General features: G+C 42.5%; 2 protein-coding genes across 4 annotated transcripts in view; both read right to left on the reverse strand.

Moving 5' to 3' along the window:
• The window catches only part of USP13 (ubiquitin specific peptidase 13), a 56,009-nt gene extending 41,018 nt beyond the window's left edge, over positions 1-14,991 (reverse strand). For 2 of the 3 annotated variants that reach the window (XM_074911774.1, XM_074911773.1), the window contains exons 1-2: positions 14,746-14,990; positions 3,472-3,597 (exon numbers count right to left, since the gene is read on the reverse strand). In XM_074911774.1, coding sequence (XP_074767875.1) covers positions 3,472-3,597; positions 14,746-14,898 — 279 coding nt within the window. In that variant the 5' untranslated portion in view covers positions 14,899-14,990. Of the gene's footprint in view, positions 1-3,471; positions 3,598-14,745 lie in introns of all 3 variants that reach the window. The other variant, XM_074911775.1, reaches the window with a different exon arrangement.
• A 2,913-nt stretch (positions 14,992-17,904) lies between these two features.
• On the reverse strand, positions 17,905-23,844 carry NDUFB5 (NADH:ubiquinone oxidoreductase subunit B5). The gene is made up of 6 exons (XM_074912348.1): positions 23,687-23,844; positions 22,866-22,954; positions 21,877-21,943; positions 21,042-21,103; positions 19,726-19,832; positions 17,905-18,855 (listed from the first exon to the last, which is right to left on the reverse strand). Exons 1-6 carry the CDS (start codon positions 23,799-23,801, stop codon positions 18,735-18,737), a joined length of 561 nt encoding a protein of 186 aa, XP_074768449.1. The 5' UTR covers positions 23,802-23,844; the 3' UTR covers positions 17,905-18,734.
• Positions 23,845-23,855: the final 11 nt, after the last annotated feature.

Genomic DNA, 23,855 nt, shown 5'->3' on the forward strand with positions numbered 1-23,855 from the left:
CTAAACTCCACAGCAGAAAACAGTAACTTCCAAGTGACATTAAGTTTGAAGCACTATTTCCCAGTTCAAAATACCTCAGACTACTAGGGAAAATGCTGGTAGTTGAGGAAATGCAAAAGTCAATGCACTTGCTTCTTAAGTTGTTTATTAACAGGCATCATTAAATTAAATCAAATTAAATCAAATAAGCCTCTGCAGCTGTATTGCCAACATGATGCATTAGGGAGTGTATAATGTTAGTGTAACTGGCAAGGTTGTTAGGCAACTTTTTTTTTTTAATAATAATATTGGGATACAACAGGTGGAGAGAAAGAAGCCAAGAACCTGTCAGCCTAGGGAAAGTTCATGTTTGTCTCTGCTCCTTCATAGCTGAAAGGGTCACATATTTTGGGTGGTTCCCTTCACCATGTAAATAAAGCTTTGGCCAACGCAGAATGCTTGAATCATCAGTGAGGTCTTACACATCATAGGAAAGCTTTCCATTCTTAGAGCAGACGCTAACACTCCTTGGCTGCGCTCAAGAACAGAACCTATTATCATATATACAAGCCCTAGGGAAAGGGAGAGTCAGGGTTGCAACTTCAGCATTTAAAAACACACAAAAAATTCCTCAGTGAAGGGAAAATAACAAGCAGAACATTTTTTTCCTTAATACTACTGGAATTTAACAAGTGGACAGGAAGTAGTCAAGAATCCAAATCTATTTTAAAAAAACAGCAAGATACAACATAACCCAATTACAAATATATTAAGAATAAATTACACATACTCCAAGGATTATAGCTTCAGAACTAAAAAATGTTGTTTCCAATACAAGGAAGCTCCAATTGAATTCTGATGTCACCAAGTGGGGTATTGTGAAAGTCATTAAGACTAAAGATTTCAAAGCCGAAGAATTCCCAAGGAGTGTTTATGCCTGCCGGACTGACATTAAATATTTCAGCTTGATTTTCCAAACTGCTGAAAACATCTGATCTAGAGCTGCAGATGCCCAATACTACTGAAAAACCCAGCACCTGACAGTTTTTGTTCCTTGTTTCTCCACCTGTCAGAAATCACTAAAAACATTCCCCATTCACAAAACAATTTTGGCTTCTAACAGATGTGACACACCCAGCAAATGGGAATCCACACAATGCATCACTAGTGGCATTAAATTCTGTTCGTGATGCTTCTCATACAAGGTGTCAGTGTAGCCTATTCCGCGTTCTCTTTAACTGTGCCACTGCCACTTTTTTTCAATAGCAGCACCATCACTGAATAATATCCAGGAACCCATCACTGTAGGAAATTTCATGGGTCTCTGCCCAGAGTTTTCAACAGGGCTATCACTCTAGCACCAAGCTAAAGCTCTGCCCAGGGCTGAATACTACCCAGATAGTTGTATACAAGTCATACACGACAGGAAATTGGTGGATTTAAAAATTCTGAAGAGTGAAATTCTGAGAAAAAGAAAGAATACATTTGCTTCCTTTAGCTAAGAATTTTACCAGAGGGTGCTCCATAACTTGCACTTGAACACATTTCTGGTGAATCAGCAGAAGCCTCTGGTGCTGATCTGCCACTGGCAGATACTCTAGCTCTACTTAAACCAACAGGATGAAGATCTGACCCTTATTTTCTAATTCAATTGTGACAAGATACATGACTGATATTTATTCCAAACACCTTCAGAAGCAAACAGGGATTTCTGCAGCAATGCAGTGCATTCTGCAACGATGACGCCAAGGGAACCACAGGCAAGAATAGCAGCCTCGCTAAAAGAATCTTAAGATAGCATATCCAATGCCTTTGGCTTTACTGTATCCTACACGATCAAAAGCCTGGCTTAAATAAACAAAACCACAATGCAGCGTGCGCCAGATGCTTCATAGCACTGTTCCAGTGAATGCCTGATGTTTCACGTTGCTCAAAGGAAAACACAGATAGCACGTAAGAAGTGAACAGTCACGGTATCTACAGGCCATCTTAGATGACAAAATCTTCACCTGTACTGTATAGTCAAACACAGTTTCCTACCACAAGTCCCAGCGCACCAGTGCGTCACCACCTTCAAACATAGATGCCTCTGCGACATCATAACTCACGAGAAGAAAAATAGGAACTACTGAACTAGTTCAGTTGAAGGGGTGTGCAACATCAAATAACAGTTGGTATACTTGTTTCTCCCTTTTGGAGTTCCACTGCCTAATCTTTATCCAGAAAAAGAATTTGAGGCTTCATTTTAACCCTAGTTTACCTTAATATTGAAAATTCCCAGGTCACATGCTGGAAGAAAGTTGCATACAAGGAAAGCTGACAGGATTTCTGCCCACCTGTCTCTAGTCGTAGAGATCATCTTTCAGGAGTGTTAAATTCACTCAGATGAACTGTTGCTAAAACAAGACTAGGCTCTCCAAAAACTCAGCTAACAGTGTGAAGGAAAATGTTGCTACCACCCTTACAAGGAACGGCAATTCTACAGTATAACAAACATCATTAACAATTTCAGCCTGGGAGACATGCAATCGACCTCATTATAATTCTGATAAAATATGAATAGTCATCTACTTGAAATAAAATAAGTGGTCAGGGCACTTTACATAAATCAGGGCCTTCATCACCCAGGAGAAACATTGCTGTAGAATGAGAAACGTGAAGTATTCTAAACCACTCCAAGCAGCTATTTTAGGCCCTCTAACTTGCCAAAAGAGAGAGCTTATGGGAGAGTGAGCTATAAGCAAACCCTGTGCCTTCCATATAGCTTGGGTCAGAAGTCATTAACAGCCCTTTAAAGATGCCAGACAAACCACACACCAACAGATGTTTATGAAGCACAGGTTATAAATTACTGTTGATACACAGCGATATTATAGAAGAACAGTGAACATGAAGTTTGTACATATACGTCCATGAGGGGAGGGGTGTAAGGCTGAATGAGGGCAGTGTATTGGCTCTAGAACCCAGCATTAATTTAAACTAAGTTTTAGAACCCAGGCCAGGTCAGAATTAAGGCTCATGATTTAATTGTACAGAAATCTAAGGGTGAAAAGAAGTCCTGTCACCCTGAGATGAAACCTCAGATATGGACAAAAAAAAAATCTCAGAAGCTTCTAGCCAAATTGAGACAAAACCAGTAATTCTGCACTTCAAAGGCAGGTTTCAGAAAAGTATTTAGTTACCTACAGTATGCACGTAATTCGCAGACAGTATGTATTGAGATACACAGAAGCATGTAGTGAAAAAGATCGGCGGAACCCAGGCAACAAGTTGCCTTTAAGATCTGACTTTTTAGGGATTTTGATTCATCTCAGAACTGAAGCCATTGGATTGGTTGGGATCCAAGCACCTGACCTTGATATCTAGCCCCAAATCTGAACATGTTCATTTCTGTCATTCAAGTTTTGGTCTATGTCTGAAATGCATTACCTAAAGGAGCACAAGAGACGCAAGCACTGCTGGGGTAGTTAGCTGGGAAGCCAGAAGTCTCACCTCTATCACATGTTGTTTCAGATGCAAATATACACACTGTCCTGTTTTCCGGTAATGCCTTTCAATGTGTTCCCTTCCAAATCCCAGAAACGTGTTCATGCACACATAGAGACCTCCTTCTGAATCCTAAAAAGAATGACACAAATAGTTACAGCACAGAAGGAACTGAACAGGACGGAGAAGACTCAGCAAGCAGAAAAAAAAACAGAGTTGCAGACAAGCAGTGAAAACATGGCTTTCATCGCACATTATGATGTTTACATTATCAATTTGCTAAGAAGCTTCCACATCACATCACAGCCTATAGAAACTCATTGAAATGTGTTACTCTACAACTATAGATTAGTGAGTGTCCAAATTGGAGGTCTAGAAGTTAGTCTTAAAAATTCTGCTTGAGTGCCCAATCCACAGAGGTTTGTAGGTGCAGGAATTTGTAAAGCGTAGAAATAATGGAGCACATATCCTTGTTTGAAATAGATTTTTTTTTTTTTTTTTTTTTGCCATTTCATTGCAAGAACAAAAGTCCAAATCAGAAGAGCTGCAGAGCTGATGGTTCAGGGATTCAGCCACAACTTCTACTACTGAGCACAATCTTGTCTGAGAAAAACAGATCTCAAGTGATCTTACAGCTCTTAGAACTGGCTAACAAGAAAATTGATAAACGTTTTGTGAACATTCTTCAGGGATCTCTCTATTCATGCAATTAGAGTGCTTGGAAATGAGGGCACTACAAAGGAAATATAAAGATACATATTCCTGGTACTGATCACAAATACTGACATTCTGTAACTTGGCAGAAGTCCTATCATGTTTTGCTCCCCCAAATTCGAGGTGTTGATGCTGGTTGTTACCAGGGTCTTGTTCCATTTTGAGACTGCTCCCAGATATCTCCTACATCATTCAGACTGCCAGGAGGACTTTCAGTCATCTGGTTCCTTGATGTTGGATCGATTTTTTAAGCCCTCTCTAGCATGTATGGTTTTGAATTGGTGGTGCATAACAAAGATTGAGTCTTTCAGCAGCACTGTGACCTTCCTTCTATTGTGAACATGTTTGTGCTATTGGATAGTACAGAACATCTCATATTAAATTCCCCAAAGAACAACATGAACTCATCCACAGGCACCTTAGAAGGAAATTAAAAAAAAAATAAAAAAATCATTCTATCCAGAAACAAGTCACATATATGTGCATAATCATGTACTGAGGACTGTTACAGCAACAATTGCTTTGACAGGATACCATCTGATGTGGTGCCACACCTGGAATGTATTCAGCCCAGTATCACAAGAAGTTCTCTCCTGCCTGGCCTACCTCTCTCCAAGGCTCTGCCACGCAGGAGCCTCTGCTCCACCTCTGAGCCCAGCCAAGCCCCTCTCAGAGTGAGCACAAAGCTGCCCATCCCACCACAGCAGCCATGGCACAAGTTAGGCTCTCTCCAGTCCTGCGGACTGGAACAAGTAGCAGAGGTCAAGTCTGACAGAGATCATAGATGATCTCCAATACTTTCCTAACCAGCACCAGATTAATACACCTTATTCTCCTCCAGAAAAGGAAGCTGAAGAGCTAATAGCATTGGGCAGTTACTCATTTGATATCTGGCACAAACCAGATAGGGGCTGATGAGTCTTTCCCCTCCCACCGCTGCCTCAAAACCAGGCTTGAATGTGCCACTCCAAACCCAGCTAATTCCCCCCAGCCTGTTTCAAAGACTGGCCCTGAGTATTTCCGTAGGACTTGAAGGAATCTAAACTTCCAGCTTACCTACAGCCTCATCCATACCTGTATGCTACTCTTTCAAACATGCTCATTTGTATCACTACAACCAAAGCCAGAACTGAAGAACTGCCTCAGACACCAATAAATACTGGTACTTCCACAGTAACCAGCAAAGCCACGGAGCTGAGGAACAGAACACGGAGAGAGAAGCAGAAAATGACGTTTTACCCCAAGACTTTAGAAAATACCCGTCTCTTCCACTTTTTGTAATGGTAACCAACACATACAAGCTCCAGCTTTTCAGATTTAGCTGAAAAATGAACATTAATAAACTATACAGCTGTTGCTTTACCTAACCTTGAAAGGATAAAAAAATAAAAGAATTGCATTGAACATTCCCAGATTCACATATGTAACCCGAAGCGTTCAGACTATCTGCCCCTCACACTTAACATATACCATGAAGTCATTCTTTCAGCATCTAGATATCACAATGATTATCGCTGCAGAGGATATAGTATTTAGCCATGTCATTTCTGATCCCCATAACACCTATCTGAGATTCTATTTTTAAAAAATACAGCTCCTTTGAATTTGAAATATTCAAAGCACTGAGAACAGGGCAGATATCTGTAATTATGCTCACAAGTAATAAAGTGGTTAAAAGAAAACTCCAAATCTGGTATTCAAAATATTCATGAAATACAGTTGTATTTAAAATGTATTATTACCTTTGTTTTAATTTCCACTACTCTTTCACAGGTTTATCTAAGGTCCATTATACCTTTGCTGTCTGCTCTTTTATCCTGTATTTCAAATCCTTTTGCATTATCTCCTCCCATGAGGAAGACATGGATGTGTCCTCTATAAGAGAATCCCAGAAGTACCCAGCCTAAATAAAAATTTAATATTGTCACTCTAGGGTCTCAGAAACTTTGTTTACAATTTTGTTTTCTTGGAGACCATTCTCTCTTTTTCTGGAGGGAATCCAAGACACCACTGAACCATTTCTGATAAGCAGCCTATGACAACAATCTGACACTTTCAGTACATGAGCTAAATGTAGAATCTGAGTAAATCAGTTGTGGTTACTAACAAAACAGTTATTTCTCCTGGAGAACGCAGGCAGACTATTCTTTCATGCAACTTTGAAAGAAGTGGACAGACTGTTCAACAGCCTAAAAGGTCAAAGCAAAACAGGGGCATGTGTGAAGAAGTCACCTTTGCAGAGAGCTGTAAAAAGGATTAAGCCCCTGTTTGGTGCTCAAAGAACACTTGACCGTGATCCAAGAGAGGCTTTGTGCTGATGAATTTAATCCTACTGAGCACACAACCAGTTCTGGAAGGAACAATATTTTACATAGGTTGTGACATGTAAATCTTCATAATCATTCATTTTAGATATGTCTGAAAGTTTATGTATGCTGGTGGAAGACAACCTAAAGTACTGAAGACACTATTTTACACCAGAAAAATAGCTTGTCCTAAGAGATAAAACCAGGAATTTTAGCTGGTTTTTTTCCCTCACTTTTGCCTCTGCATGTAGTGGGCATGTAGTGTGACGTTTGGATAAAGTAATGTATAAACATTTCTTTCCCTTATTACTCCAATCTAAAAGACATTGTGGGGGCAGAAGCTTGTACTTACTCAGGCCTTGATCACTACCCAGGTCACTTGAGAGTAGACTAGTAATCTTACCATCTAAGCAGAATGAAAAGTGATTGCTCTTCGCTGTATTTCTTCCTGTTCTTTGATGCTAATAAGATGGTCACAGTATGCCAGGTGCTTTACTGATAAGAGACACACATGGTCCATACTAGGAAGAAAAGTATTTAAAAAAAAAAGCTCCTTTTCTTACTTATTTAGGTAATAATTCATGTTTTGCAGAAGTTAAGATGAGGAAGGAAAGGGACAGGGAATCCACAGTGAAAGAGAGCTAAAATGCAACAGTTACTCCCTCTTAGGCCTGAAAAACAGAGCAAGGAAGATGGTGGATGAGGGTCTGGCAAACACAAACATCAGTCCACAAGGAAACACAAGAGATCACCACCTCACTTCACAGATGCTCATAGCACCTGACACTAATAGCTTTCAAGCACTACTAACCTGATCAGGATCTGAACTAATGACCTGTATTCCATTACCAAACCCCCGAACCATTTAGACCCCTCAGGGAAATCTAGGGTTTAGCAATTTCAACTCCTGAGGTGGCTCAGACAATAAAGAATTTATGAAAACACTATTCCTGGTTGATCCACTAACATGGCAAACACTCACAGACTTGTCTACAGGTGTTTGCTTTAGATCTACTAGAACAATGGTACAACTTGCTTACATAGGGAACAGAGAAGAGAGTGAAGTGGCAACTTAAGTGTTCGCAAGTCTCCATACTCAAATACAAAGAATGAAAAGTTTGCTCACCCTATCACATAAAAGTAAAAAGGCACTGGTTCCTCTGTGCCTTCTGTCATAGTTTCCATGGGGGTGTTTCCCTATAAAAACCACAACCATACAGAACTGTTACAGGCTCTATTCAGAGTGCCTGTTCACCAGGAATCACCATAATTAATCTGGCTGTGGTCACAAGGCTCTTGCAAACTAGAATCCAACCTTTAATATATTTGGAAAAGTAACAGGACCATGCCTAACGTACACATATTGCATCGAATCCCACAATAGTGTAACTAAATGACATATATTTTATTGCAGGACAGGCTTAAAAAGAGTAACACACGTTTTAGCACTTATTATTAATCTCAACAATACATAATAATTCACAACAAGGAATAAAAAGAAAGCCTGTGTTTGTCATGCACCAGTACTACCTACATTGAAACAGGGGAAAAAAAAAAAAAAAAGCAAACCACAGCCAACCAACTGAACACAATGGCACATACAGATGGCTCCAGTAAAACAAAAAAGCTCACTTTCAAGTTTCTACTGCAATAAACATGGTAACTTCCTTGGCGGGGGGAGAGAAGAGGGGGTGGAAATCAATCAAAAAAATGTGTGCCAAAGGCCAGGAATGTATCTAGTCACATTCAAAAGGAACACTGGCATTGCCTGCCTTTTAGACAACTGTCCTCTGTCACCCAAAGGTGACAAGAAAGCAATAATGACAAAAGGAAAGCAGAAAAGGAATAAGAGGGTAAAATTTGTCATCTGGTAAAGAGGAGGAGAGGGAGATGCAACAGAATCAGAAAAAGGAACGTAATGACACAGACTTACATAAACATTGATGTGAAAATATATACAAGCAGTGAAGAGGAGCCATGTACTACTGGAAGTGGTGAAAGAGAAATGGGGAAAAGAGCTGGGTTGGGCAGAGAAAAGGCAAATTATCTGGCATTAGGAAATAAAGTACAGGGCTTCCAATAACTAGACTGTTAGCTTCAAGTGCAAAAATAATTCTTCCCTCACCTTCCCTTAAAAAAAAAAAAAAAAAGAGAAACAAATATCAAAGTTACTATTTACTATTTTATCACACTTTGTGACAGCAACATGTAAAATACTGAACAGCTTGAAGGAAGTAGATGTCACTGAAATGAAAAACATATCAGGACTCAGGGGTTCTGATGTTATGTGGACAATCAGATAAAGTTGTAACACCAAATATATTTTGAAAGGTTTAAAATTCTCCATGTTCTGGGCTAAATGCCAACTACTAGGGATGGCACTGGATATTTCCCAACGAACAGATTATTTGACAGTTGCTTAACAAAGATGTCTAGTATCTCCTCCACTGTAGCTTCTAGATGGGCACATGGAAAAGGCCAATCCAGTACAAAATTTGTATTTCCTGTGAAAAAAAAAAAAAAAAGCCATGTGGGCCAGTCAGCCACTAAAATGAAAACAAACCACCATTCCAAAAGATGGATCGACTGCTCACTCCTGTGCATAAGTCTTAGATGGACTCCAGCAAGGGCATACATAATTCTGAAGCAGTATCTTGTACAAGTCACATTCACAGGCAGGATCAAGGCTTCACAGTAAGCAGGTACAATGACAAACCTAACATCAGTCATAAGTACTTCTGACCTGCAACCAGCAATACAGAACTTCCATCCATCAATCAGCACTGTCTGGGGTCAGATTATCCAGGTGCAGATTGCGTGGACCGCTGTTAGAGATGTCTCAGATCCATTACGGTTTACTTTCTAGCTCAGGCCCAGTTCCACAGCTCAAGCAGTGCCACCTGTACTGTGTCTGTGGCAGCTTAGATTTAGAGAGAGCTTGATGATTTTTGCTTTGTGCAGAGTCCTAGCTGTACAATTCTGTTGGTCACTAAGACATTGTTGTGCTTCCAGAACAGAAAATCTGGGAAGAAATGTTGAGAGGAAACCTAATGGTTCCACAGAGATTCAGCAGAGCTCCAGTGTTATCCCTCCATCTGCATCTCTGTATTTTTCCTTTAGCACTCCAGGTACCTTACAATCAAAGTCTCTCTGCTACCCAAAATATTCCAGCCCACCATCACTCTGGATAACAGGACAACCAAAGTTTGGTCAGTCACGGATACAGAGAGAAAGAAAGGCTAGTAAGATCTACATTTAGATCAAACCCACAGAAATGCACAATGCACCTACGCACTGGTTGTTCTCCAAAGCTGCACAGTTATTTTTCATTTGTGACCTGCTGCAGGCACAACCCTTACCAATTTTACCATTCTCCAGCTTTGGAAGATGATTTAGTTAACCTTAGTGTCCTGGTGTACTTCCAGGCAGCAAAACACTTGCCCATCAAACACTTTTGGTATCTCCTTGTGATGCAACAGTACAACACTGCTCTTTCAGGTGGCCCACCCACCACCAAGCAATTCACTGCCTCAAAAACTTGGAGGTCATTTTTCAGCTAGGCCAAAATCCTTTTGTCTGGAGTATTTGATTTGTCTTGGTGTATTCAGTCCTATTATTTGTTTCCTCAGTGCTGCTCCTGTCCCATCAATACAAACAAGACACCAGCCAACCCCTCCCTGACAGTAGCCCCCGTGACTTTCTAATTTTCTTCAAGGAATATTGACTGAAGGAACAACCAAGTAGGAGGTGCTTATTTCTATAAAGTTTTATGCAGCGTAATCACTGATATCCATAACACACTCCAAACTCTCAAGGATTTCAGTCTCAACTGTACTATCTAATGAACAGCAGAGCATCAGCACAGTTTAGCCTTTGGGAATTGTCCTAACATAACGATTTACAGAGTCCCTGAGCCACAAAAATGAAGTCAGCAAGATTCACAAAGGAAGCTGTTGTCAGCAGCAAGGTTTTCCAGCAGAGTGAAGCCAAGCTTTAAGCTGCTCAAACAAACACAGTCCTGCAACCTACAGAACCAGACTGCTTGGTCCTGTCGCTGTGTCGGACTTGTGACCTGTGCGGTGGTTGTAACCAATGCCCTTCGTGGGGAAGGTTTCAGAGCACATCCATCTACAACACGCAGAGCCCGCATGTAAGCCTCTCTTATACTCCAGTTTGTATCCCTTTTCTAGCAGTTGCCTCTCCCTTGGATGCATCTGGTCTAAAACGATCAGAGGTCTTTGAGACAAGTATCTCATTAAAACGTGGAATTTCCAGCTGAGTACTACACTTGTACAGAAACAATAAGACAAAAGATTACACAATGCCATCTTTTTGCCTCCTGCATTCTACTAAACACAAAGTCAGGCTCATCTGCCAAAAGAGGAAGAGAGGTCACAGTGAACAAAACAGGAGAGAGGACACCTACATGGCAGCAGCACAGGTACAGAAAAATAATCACCAGGAGGGACGACTGCACGTCAGATCTAAAAAATGAGAGGTACAGGACTTCCCCAGCCAAGTTAGTAGGGAAGCGGTAGGCTACTGCAGCTGCTGGGCCAGTCACTAGAGGGAGAGATTCTCAAACTAGGCGGTGCCTGTGTTTCTTGTGCAGCCTGCCTTCCCTCCTCTGTTCCTGGAGAAAGAATCCCTGGCTAACTGGAGCAGGAGTCCTCATCAGAGAAACACGGTTTTTCTAGAAGCCACCAAAAAACCAGAAAAGTCATTAAAAATTAAGTCATCAAAAGACATACTTTCTAATCTTATGAGACAACCAAACTAAAAAGGTGTCCTAGGGCTCTTAAGTGCACAGGTATTTGCCTCCTATTTTCACCCTCTTTCCTGGAAACCAACACTAGTATGTTCTGTTCGAAACAGGCCAAATGTAAGGACACGAATTTCTCATCTGTTTAGTGGTCTTTCTAACAATACTACCCTTCTGACAAGGTCATCACGTTATGGTTAATGCACATGAAAAAATTACCCTGAATAGCCACTTGTACCTCTCCTACCTCACACTTCTGAAATCTCTCAAGTAATGTCTCTCTCTGTAGCACAAAGGTGCCATTGTTCTCAGATCTTTATTCGAGGAAGATTTAAAACTCATGGAAAGGGAACAACCAGTGAAGCTGACGGCATCCACTGGAACATGGATCTTCGGTGACACTACACCACTCAAATCCGGACAAGAGGACACAACTCACAGCCACACTAAGCTTTGTACCATTGGAAGTAAAGGATGGAGCCACTCACAGCCAGTACCTCATTTTCTTTGGTGCTCCCTAGCACAAACAGCTCTGGTTTTCACCATGCCACCCTTACTGGTCCTTCTCAAAATTGCTGCAGGATCTTTCTCAATAATCATAATACTTTGTGTCCTAATAGCCACAGGTTTGATGGTTTTTAGTGTATTTTAAAGATCACAACACTTTCTAACAGATCAAGTAATAATATGCAATAAGCATAACTAAAGAAACTTGAGTATAGAGCTGCTGTGTGGCTGGGTATGTCACCTTAAAAGATACAGACAAATACTCAGGAAACTCACTTCTCCGTGAAAAAATTCACTTATTCGGAGAACAAAAAAAAATGAAAGGTAAAGCTTGAGAGACAGTCTTACAGTCTTAATGAAAGATACTACTGAAATAAGATCTGATTAGAAGAAAAGTGACAGAATGAAACATCTTGCATTGACTCCAAACAGAGACATGCTTAAGTTAAACTGTAACAAGGAGTATATTTAAAATGGCAAAATGAGAAGATGTGAGGAAATACTGAGAAATAAGCTTACAAGAGAAAACACCACCCCCATCAAAAATGTAAGCTGGAATTTTATCATGGATAATAAAACCAAGAGCATTTTTTTTAACACTGATCATTTGCTTTAATATATAACAAACTGTGTTATTATCTTCTTTCAAATAGAGGCAGACATCTCAATAGGAAGAGGCTTGCTTAAATTATACATAGCTAACCTGTCACTAAACCAACCTAATACAAAGCACACAGAGACGAGCATCTCCCTTCAGCCAAGGCAACAAGCTGTCTGTATCCCTTCACTTTCCTAGTAAATAGTAATAGTAAAAACAGCTTTACTATTTTAATTTTGTAAATGACAGTGTTTTACCCAAGAAAGCACACGTTTGCCCTTTAGAACTGTCATCCTAGAAACAATACCCAAGTTATCTACTAGATTATATGGGAATAAAAAAATCTGAGACGAGTCTTTTGCTCAGCTAAACTGAGGAGTGGTATGGGCTGAAAAGCCATGGAAAATGAAACTCCGACTAATTTTTACTGGTACCGTGTACGTTCAGCCAAGGCTTTTGCCCAATGAATGCCTATAATTGCAGTTTAAACAAAAAGCTTTAACAACTCAGGCGAACATTCTCCAAAATCTGAAATCTCTTCCCAATAAAGTCAAAAGGATTAAATGTTTTTGGAAAAAAAAAAAACACAACAGAAAAAAACCCCTACAGATGGTGATTCCACCTCCTCTTCCTACTTTTATACATAGTTGCTGTTAATTTAAGTTTTGCTCAAATGTTTTGTTTCGTTCAAATACACTGTTTTGCTAAACACAGCTTTTGCTGTGCTTACTTGAGGAGTGGTAGTGGCGGTGGCGATTGGGGTTTTTTCATCTATAACAGCACTTACAGCCCTTCCTACTTGTTAACAGAAACTTTTTATAAACCATCATGTAGAAGAAGCGCAAAAGCTTTACTAAAAACATCACCCATGTGTGCACCAGAGCAGAAATTTGAAGGAAAGATTGTGGTACATTGATTTTTTTCCCCAAAAAAACCCTTCTTAAGCGTATAATGCAATTAGCGCCTCTGCAGCAGAGTCTGATTTGGCAGTTTTAATCAGATCGCCTCCCAGTACAGTCAGGGCTGCTGGGTGACACTTGAGATCTGAAGAGGGTGGGTAAAAATAACCTCTGCTCAACAAGACATGATGAACACCAGACAGCTGAGTCACCTTTAAAACCAATTTTTATTTTCTGTATTAGAAGGAATTATCAAAGAGAGGGGGACAAAGGATTCGAAAACCTGTCTGAAACCTATCTTTCATTGAATAGTCTGTAATGTAAATCCTGAGCTTCCTTTTGATTGCTGCCATTGACTTTATCACCAATATACAGTGCTCAATCACCTCTGGGACACCTCAGCTTCACGTAGAGGAAGCAACTGCTAATAAAATTTCAGCTCCATTTAAAAAGTGTGATTTCAAAGCACCCGCTTCTTACAAACCACTGATCGTTACTATTTATGAAGGTTTCCAGTATTATCAGCAAGGTTAAAAATGAGTTAGGCCCCAAATCTGCCACTGAACGCATGCGGTCTGTGGAACCTGTGGATGTTTTGCAAGACAGCTACACCATCACAGAAAGTTTACTGAACGTCAAACATTCATTTAACAGCAAACTAAACAAGCTAGTAGGGAAATACTACGAGTTTGTGGAAATCCAGTGACGTAGCTGAAACCCTGCGAGAGAAAAGTGTTTGGGAGGACTTTCACACTGATCTTCAGGTTGAGCCTTTACTTCGCACAAATCTCTTAGGATTTTACAGAGGAGAATGAGCACCGAGGCAGTGGGAAAGCAAAACGATTGGCATCTGCCAGCCAAAATACACAGACCAGAAGACCAGCTACTGCCCCTTTCTACCGCCTCAGCGTGAAAATAAAAACAAGGGCTCCCGGGGGGAGCGGGCAGACCCCGGACAGCCCGAGCCCATTTCCCAGCAGGCAGGAAAGTTTCCCCAAGCCCGCAAAACCCCCGTGTTTAAGCAACCCCTTCAAACCGCCCTAAGGAGAAAAATAAATAAGCGAACGAGCGCACACGGCCGCTGCGGACGGGCCGGCAGCGACCTGGCGGGAGCGGCCGCCGCAGACCGCGCAGGGCGGGGGGGCACAGGGCAGCGCCCCCCGCCCCGCCGCGACCCCCACGCGTGTCGGCGGAAGCACCGCGGCCCGGGCCGGGAGTGGGGCGGGGGGGACCCGCGGACGAGGGGGGACCTGGCTGCGGAGGAAGCCACGGCAGGTGGCGGCGGGCGGGCTGGCGCACGGCGAGATTCTGAATCCTGAGGGGGGGCAGCGGCCGGGGAGAGGGCGAGGGGCTGCCCTCGGCGCGGGGGGCGCAGCGGGGAAGGGGCCGCAGGAGGGGCGCGTTTGCCGCAGGGCGCCGGCGGAGGGCAGGTCGGCGGCCCCGCGGCGGGGAGGGGGAGCGGAGGCAGCCGGGGGGCGGCTTCGCTGCACTCACAGGCGAGTCGTAGGAGAAGGCACACTCCGTCTTGTAGACCCGGTCCCCTGACTTGGGCACCCGGATCGTGGGCATGTAGGGGACGAGCAGCTCGCCCAGGTCCCCGGCGGCCATCTGCGCATCGCCGCCGCTGAAGAGCGCGGCCCGCTGCATGCTGCCTCCCTCCCTCCCTCCGGCCGGGCGGGCGGGCGGCGGCGGCGAGCGGGCGACGCGAGGGCGATGGAGGCGGAGGGCAGCCGGGCCCGGGGCAGGGCGCGGCGGCGGGAGCCGGGCCCGAGGGAGGGGAGGTGAGGGGGAGGGAAGATGCTATTTTAATCCAATGGCAGCGGGAGCGGCACCAGCTGCGGCGGCGGCACTCGGGGGTCCCGGCGAGGGCGGGAGGGAGGGGCAGGGCGGCGGGGGCGGGCCGTGCCGTGCCCGGCGGCCCCCGGCTACCGCCACCCCACGGGAGGAGCCGGCGGGGGGGCCGCGGGGCCGCTCCCCGGGGGCCATTCCCGCCACGGGCGACCGTTAGGCGGCGGCCGCTTCCCCCCCGCCATCCGCCCCGCCGAGTCCCGGGCGCAGCCGGAGGGGCCGCGGCTCCCCCGGCGGGGTGGGCTCGCAGGCGGGGCGGGAGAAGGGCCGCGCACGCTCCTTCACGCGTTTTACCAGAGAACCTGCGTCTCCGTGAGGGGAGCGCCGGGAGCGCCTCTCCTGGTCTCCCCGGGTGGGTCGGAGCAGGTTTCCCTTTGGCCAGTGACCCGCTGCTACAGGCTATTTTATTTACTTTCTAAGAAATTAAATACAACATACGTACCTATAAATTCCTAACCGCAGGGATTTAGCGATGAAGGCCCTGCGCGGCGGGACAGTGCCCCCGACCCCGCCGCCTCACAGGAGGTTGGCAGCCGGGCGCGGCGCGCAGGAAAGGGGGGGCGAGCTGCTGGGGTGCTGGTGCCCAGCCTGGGACGGCGCCAGGAGCCAAACCCAGTTTTCCTGTGTGGATAGACAGTACTTTTAGCTTAAAATGACCTTTCGTGGCGTTGGCTGTGTTTTTGCTTTTCACTTCGGAAGAATACTGTTAGGGGAAGGAGCTACAGAGTGAAGTAACTTTGTTGGAAAAAATTACTGAAATAGTATTTTTCTCATATTTTTCTCAAACTATTCCCTATGCCTGACAGCAGCAGGATTAAAGAAATGTCTGATCCGTTTAAAACGAAGATATATAATTAGATGTATAGCCTCCCACCCGTAGTCCACATTATATTCAATGATTCATTGGTCACTTCCAAACTGGTGACGTGACCTTTGCTAGAACCACCTTTTACCTCAAAAATGAAAGTTTTGATAGGTGGTTCTCGTAAAATCTCAATTAACAACAGAGTTGAAAAATAAGTTTGTATCCATCTACAAAGAAACAGGCTGTGAGTGAGCAGACCAGTGCAGTCTGTTCTCAGCAATTTTTCTAGCAAAAAAATAGAGTGTTGGGAACAATGTGAAATATTGAGGGCAAAATACGATGTCAGTGAAATGGCCTTAGACTTACTCAAGAACAGACATTACATCCAAGACTTGTGAGCATTGTTAGATGATGGATGAAAAACACAAATTAATACAGGGGCACCAGAGAGATTTATTTTACCTGAGAAGACTTTGTGCCTTTTTAATGGCTTCTCAGTGTGATTAACTCAGCATTTATAAACGAGAGCCATAATAAGACTTGTAGGCCATCTAACCTGAGAGATTGACTCAAACAAAAAGGACAAGTCAAAGCACTGATACAAAGTCAATCAGAGTCTTTCTAACATTTGGCAGTGCCAGGAAACAGCAAACGAGGCGGTCTTTGCTTAAAATAATCTGTGCAATGTTGCTTAATGTAAAGAAAGAAATTTGTGTTTTAACATCTTGAAACCACAGGATGGTCAGGGGTTACTAAAGCACTTGGGCTGCTTTCCTTAAGAAAGTGGGAATTTTGAATATGGGCAGATAGGTTAGGGTCACAAGCTGTAAGAGGCACTTTCCATCACTCTCTTGAGGCATTTAAAACCGGAGGAGTACCACGGCCGGCAGAACCTGAGGAAACACATCCCTCTAGTGGCAGTTATCCGCCAGAGAGTACCCTCGACACTCCCTATGGAGTTGTCAAAAGTGATGTAGAAAACCAGCTGTACAGCCCTGAAAATGCATGGCAGGTTTGTGTGTGGATGTCCTCAGGTGCAACTTGTCTTATTCACCTTATGTATTTCTTAACTCGGTCTTGGTGATTAACGGTTGCATGGCACAGTTCCGCTTAAGTTTTTATATAAACTCTTTTGGTTTGCTTTTTAAATTCCATTTCACCCTGGAAAAGAAGACTTTGAGTTATCCTAAATGTTACCAGAAAGGTTTACCCTTTTCATCTCCAAATTCGGTTGTCTTACTCAACCTATTACAGGAAGTAGAAAGCTCTCTAACGATATCAATAACTTGAATATATTACAAAAAATGTTAGATATACAGCAGTTACTGGGCAAATAGTTTAGTATCTGTCCACTGAGGTTCTTCCCTCTCATGAGAAATTTTACACGATGGAGCACAGACTTTAGCCTAGGAACTGTGAGGGTATTTTCAAGAGCACACAAAAGATTTAGGCTTATAAAATCCCCTAAAAAATCACTGAAATGTGAATTTATATGCACCACTCACTTTGTAACGTTTAAAAGCTTTTCCTTTGCTTTCTACTCCTACATCTGACAGTGTAGGTAAGTCATAGGTCTAGGCATGTCTTTGTCTTAATTCTGCCTTCTGAAAACACATCAAGGTAATAAAACCAAAGCCTTGTTAAAATTAATTTTAAAGACTATCCTCCCCACACCTACATGGCATGCAGTTCTCCATGTCACTAGATATTTAAACCTTAAAAATTATGTGACAATGGTAGGTTCCCCTCACTGAGTTTTCTGAAGTACTAACATATTACTGAGCACTGACTGTTTTCATCAGTGAAGAGTATGTAGCTCCACTTCAGATCTACTACCATCTAGAATAAGAAGGATGTATCATAGCAAAAGTACTTGTTATGCTTTTAAACCTCATTTAAAAACAAACCATTAAAAAAACAACCAAACAAAACCCCCCAGAGCGATGGAGAAAGATACTGCAGAGACACTTTTTGGATGATTTACGCAGAGAATTGTCCAGTTCAGAAGGATGCACACAGTCATCTTTTTATTTTGGTTTGGTTTTTTTTGGTTTTTTGAGTCTGCTTAAGAAGTCTTACAGACACAGACTATATAGGAGGTGAGACTGGAGAAAATGAAAGCGCAGACAAGCATAAATACGCATACACAAGAAGAAAAAAGTTGAACACTCTTGACAAAACTAATAAAGGGAGAGCAGCATGGCTGACACTATCAGATTATTAACTATATTATTAACTTAGACTATTAACAGATATCTAAAGAGAGAAACTTTAGAGATAATGCAGAGAAAATGATAGATGTTGAACTATATGCAAGTTGGGGAAAATAGTGAAAGATGAGTTTGACTACAAGTAATGAGAAAGAATTTGTCCAAAGTGGTAGATATAATCCTCATATTCCAAAGATCTGAAGGTATTTTTCTTACTTCATTCATCTTCTGCAAAGTATTTGACACAAGGCATTGTGAAAGAAAAAAAAGCCTTACAGTTTCCTGTACCTTTCATTTAAAACTTTAAATACTAGAAATCACACAGTGAAGACCATTATTTCCAACTTGTTTCACATACCAGGTCACAAAGCCCATTCTGCATTGATGTTCTGGAGAAAAGGAGTAATTGTTGGCAACTGACATAAGGCATTTTCTCTGATTAACAACTTTAACAGCTCTGTGAGCTGAGCTGCCACACAGTTTCTTTCAATTATTGGAATCAACACAAACATTATTTATTTTTATTCATTTCCATCATTAAACAGAAGGATGTATATTACATAGCTCAGTTACAATTTCTCCGTATGCATTTAAGACCATGCATACTATCTTTAAATTGTTTAATTGTCAGGCGTGGATTTCATAGAATTGTCAACAAGATTTTTATCAGGTGTTTCATAATGGTACCAAGGTCCATCTCCCCTCTGTCTCATCAGTCTGCGTGCCTCCAACTCCATCAGCCTAAAAAAAAAACCCAGAGCAACAGAAACATTTAACATGAAGTTTATTGGTTCTGATCATACGTACATCGATGTTTAACATCAGGGCATTACAACAGCAACGAGTTTAGCATCTGTGGTTTATAAATGTTACTGAAACACAGGTAATACCAAAATATAAGGATTCAACTAAAACGAGCTATTACATCCTTCTATTTCAATTTTTTTCAGCAAGTCATCTCAGAAGAGTAATAAAAATACTTGCAGTTCTGTCACAGGTTCTTGCCTAGTAAGGAGATAAGCAGCTTTAATACAGCTTTCAACTAAAAATGAATAGGAGCAAGAAAATCAGAAGTAAATGTGATGATAGAAGGAGCTATGCTCTCTTGGTCCCAATAGCAGCAGTTTGTGGAACTCAGAATTTCTTCTACTGCCACAGTTTACTCTGAGTAAATATAGAATAAACTCAATACAACAATGTCGTTGCTGCCCACAACATTTTCAACAGCAACAAGGAACTTGGTAAGTCCTGTGAACGGACGGTCATTTAGCTACTTAGTTAAGCTGTGAGCATTAGCAGAGGCAAAAAGAGTTGTCCGTTTCCTGGCTCAGGAAGACAGAGCTACGCCTTTTTAAACGTGAACTGTTTTGAAGAGAACCTGTTGTTTTACAAGACTGCCCTTGGATCATTCCAGTCCTGGCAGGCTTAGTACTGAGAAGGCAGGGACTGCAGGTACCCTAACTTCCACTCTGCCGCCAGACAGTGCAGCAAGCACTCAGGGTCAAGTGATACATGAATAACCATGTCAGCACCCAACTCAGTATGTTAAGCAAAACGAGAGACAACTACAGTATGTATCAGTATTTTAGAACCCTCAACTACATAACATACCTCATTTGGGTTTTCCTCGCTTCAACATCAAGCAAAGCCATCTGTTTCTCATAGTCCTTTTCAGGGGGGTCAAGTAAGTAACGAGCTATCCAGCGAGTTATAGGGTGCTGGCAAATGTAAAAGCAGAGGTTATTCATGCAATTTCCAAGCACAAGTGTCATCTTAACTAAATCATTTTGCATGTTCCCAGTCCTGAAAACAGGTCACCAACACTATGGGTGTTGCTATTCAAACCACAGTTTGTTGCTATTCAAACCATAGTAGTAAAGTTAAAAACATGCTCAACTATTTCTAAGATCAGAACCCTAAAAAGCTCTATTTCTTCTGCCATTTTTAATGGCAAGATAACCTGCAGATGACTATTCTGTGGCAAAACTAAAAGTTCACAGAAGATGTGATTTATATTCTGTTGTAAAGTTCCTTAAACTGCCACTGTAATCACAGAAACAGACTCCAAACCTCTTACCGTAATTGGTAACATTTTAAAGTTTTGCTTCCACACAGAGGTCATTTCAATAGGAACAAAAGTCTAAATGAGTTGAAACAGTCAATAGTATTGCTGAATTAAATTATTTCCTATCAAAACCACAAAAGTGTTTGCAGCAAGAAGCCAGGCAGTAATTTTAATAAAATGAAATGAAGAAAGCATAGTCTTCAGTTTCTGACTACAAAAATCTTCAGTTCTAGATATAAAAGCATGTGTGATGTTGGGACTTTGAAGCAACGTTAGAGAACAGTACAAACCAAAGTAATGTCACTTTAAACTCCAGTGTCTTAAAATGTTGTAGTTCCAGAGCAAAAAGCAAAGACAAAAACTGCACGCTAAGAATAAAGAGAATCATAGAATGGTTTGGGTTGGAAGGGACCTTAAAGCCCATCCAGTCCCAACCCCCTGCCATGGGCAGGGCCACCTTCCACTAGCCCAGGTTGCCCAAAGCCCCGTCCAACCTGGCCTTGAACCCTTCCAGGGAGGGGGCAGCCACAGCTTCTGGGCAACATAAGACTGTTCTTACTATTTAGGAATATTATAAAAGAATTTTTGGCATATAGCTTCAGCAGTTGACTTGCATACATTTACAGATCGTTTCCATCTACTTGTGTCAATAAAAAGATTTCCTACAGCAACATGAATGTCCCATAAAGCTGAAAAAAAGCAAGTTTACCAAAATCATAATTGCACAGTTTGAGTTCTACTACACTGATACCCAATGGCTGGGATATGGGCATCCTTATTATCATACTCCACACATTTTGCTCCCAAAAATATCAAGAGGAAAGCTGCCCCTAACATACTACCCTTTACATGCTACACTCACTTTGTAGTATTCCCAGTAGTCTGGTGTATAACCTTCGGGAATCTCTGCAAGTTCAGCTTCACCTGACAAAGAAAGGAGGGGAGGAACATTTAATTCAAGTTTGGGGTTTATTGGGTTTTTTTTAAGTACCTTTTATTCTGCCTTTCACATTAGGAAAAGATCATTATTTCACATGGAGAGTACTTAATCCCTCAAGCTGAGCTCTATTCAGAAAAATTAGACTTGCAATTTTAGACTTGCAAAAATTAGACTCACGCTGCATATATCTAGCTCACAGACTTTAAGACACACAACAAAAGAGCAAAATTAGCAGCTATGCATAAGAAATAACTAAGATGAGGTCCACAGAAATGCCCTTTAAAGTATACGAGCTGAAAGCATGGATTTTTCCTAATTTCTCTTTTAATTCCGTATTATAACAGTAGTAGATATATGTACTGTCAAGCAGAATTTTGGCTTTTTTGCTACATGAAAAATGACAGTGACAGTGTATGTAGCCTTCTTAAAGAAGTACGTAAACCAAGGTAATACAGACTCCTCATGTAAATACAGAACTGTTCACTAAGCCTCACTGATGTTTGAAAGACTGTCAAAAGATGGAATTTTTCCATTTTTAAAACTGTGGAAAGCTTAAAAAAAAAAGCAACAACTACAGATAAATAAAAATACTAGAAACATCTTCTATGTACTTGTACGATATTACTGTAACTGTTAGGCCTATTCCATGGCCTTCCAAAGAGCAAGCCTCAAAAGATCTCTTTTCTATCCAGCATGCTTAATTTCCATTTAATAATTTTGACTTGTGTACTGAGCTTAGTCGTGACAGAGCACTCACCAATGAAGATGTTGACACATGTTATGAATAGAGCTGCTGGTACTGCCGTCAGAAATACATAGAATCTCTGTATAGGGGATTAAAAAAAAAAGAAACAGTATGTGAAACTCAAAAGCTGACAAAATTGAGATGAGGTCAGTCTTAAAGTGATGTAACAGCCAGTAATTCTTAGATTTGCATTCACAGGCTAGATAGGGATGCTGTATGTAAAGACATATATTGCTGCTTAAAATGAGTTAATTAACAAACTAGAATACAGAAACAGCAATGCTGTGTCAGTCCATGAGCCTGTTTAGTTCAGGTTTCAGTCTCCCAGGGAGGTCAGTCTGTGCAGAAGCAAAGAGTAGTGCTGTCCCTGAAGGATGTCTCAGCACCTTGCGATGATTGGCTTCAGTATTTAACTGTAACGAGGCGTTAATGCCAATGGAATATAATCCAACATGAATACAACCACTGCTGTCTTGGGGAACTGGCGAAGCCAGATAAAGGAAACCTGATCGCAGGAAGGGAGTTGTATCAAGTCAGCTGTTACCTGTCATAATAAACTTTATCCGAAACCTAGCTTTTTAGGGGTCAAACTCAGGTCAGGCTTCCTAAATCTAATCTCTGGTGTTAGTGGTTTAGGAAACTGAAGGCAAACCCTGCAGAAGAGTAACCTAATACATTTTTAAAAAGAAGGATGCAGAAAGCATTTGTAGGTTATGCATATAATAACAGACACATAATTTAAGAATGCTACTACAGCATCAATTTAAGTACCTACCACCATCTTTGCCATTTAGCCAATCTTTTTACTTCGTCTGGCCCCGATTTTTCAACAGACACAAAAAATTATTTAGGAGGAGGACAGGAAATTCTCATTTATGTGAATAGTGCCACCTGTATTTTAGATGTCATATAAACAATATAGAAAATTGTAATTTAGACATACTTACACCCTCTGCAAGGGATGTGTTATGCTGAATGTAATTAATTTGCTTTTAACTCACCAACAATCTCAGAAATCGAGTATCATAAAAACTTGTTGCCTTGATAATAAACATTCTCTTCCCATGGTCGCTGCTGTGTCGTACTGGAGCTGAAAATCGAACCAAAGTATTATAGTTTTTTCTCCCTTTAGTAATTGTGCCAGGACAAGGTCAATACTTGTCGAAAAAAAAAAAAAAGTGTACAGTAGTAGCTGAGTAGTTACAAGTTGGTTTTCTGGAGGATATCAATGTTCCTAAAAACCTACCTGAACTAATTTCCTATTTTGCTAGAATGAACCTACTTTTCTTCTAAGTTTAGACACAGATCTACTTCTACCTGTAAGTCACAACAACAAAAATCACTGAATGTCATTATACAGGGCGAAATAAATTCACAGATCAGTATGTTGGGAAGCTTGGCCTCCTGCCAATTTTAACCCATATTCTACCCAAGAAATGTGATTTCTCAGAGGAACGGAGATACACGTTCCACCCTCCGAGGGGTTTTCCTGCACGTTGAACCCATCTCCTACACCTGCCCAGCCAAGGAAAACCACCGCCGCCCGGCTCCCTGTTCCTGCCCCAGCGCCACGGCAGCGGGGAAGGGCCCCATTCCAGCACCCGCCCTCACCCGGGGAGCCGAGACGGAGCCCCCCGGTCCCCGGTGCCGTCGAGACGCGGCCTCCGCCTGGCACCGCCCGAGGCGGGCGAACCTCCCTGAGGCGGCGGCCCCGCGGCCTCCCGCGCCCTTCTCCCTCAGGAGGGCAGCTCTCCGCCGCTCACCAAGGTCACCTCGCCCCCGGCAGGCCCGGCCCCCCTCATTCCCGCCGCCCAGGCCCTACCGACGGTGCCGGGGAGGCGGGCGGCCCCCGCGAGCCCGGGAAGGCGAGTGCCGCTCGCTGCCCGCCGCGCTCCCCACACCGCCGCCGCCCGGAGCAGCAGGCTCATGGCCGCCATAGCTGGAACTGGCACGGGGGCGGGGCCGGGGGCGCCGCTCTCCGCGGCGGGGGT

Source organism: Athene noctua, chromosome 8, assembly GCF_965140245.1.
Source record: "Athene noctua chromosome 8, bAthNoc1.hap1.1, whole genome shotgun sequence".
NCBI lineage: Eukaryota > Metazoa > Chordata > Aves > Strigiformes > Strigidae > Athene > Athene noctua.

Excerpts from the sequence above, each read along its gene's own strand:
- NDUFB5 (XM_074912348.1), bottom strand. The coding sequence starts at position 23,801 with ATGGCGGCCATGAGCCTGCTGCTCCGGGCGGCGGCGGTGTGGGGAGCG. Across the intron at positions 22,955-23,686 it reads CCGCCTCCCCGGCACCGTCG|CTCCAGTACGACACAGCAGC; the intron begins GTAGGGCCTGGG and ends TTCGATTTTCAG. Across the intron at positions 18,856-19,725 it reads GCGAGGAAAACCCAAATGAG|GCTGATGGAGTTGGAGGCAC; the intron begins GTATGTTATGTA and ends TTTTTTTTTTAG.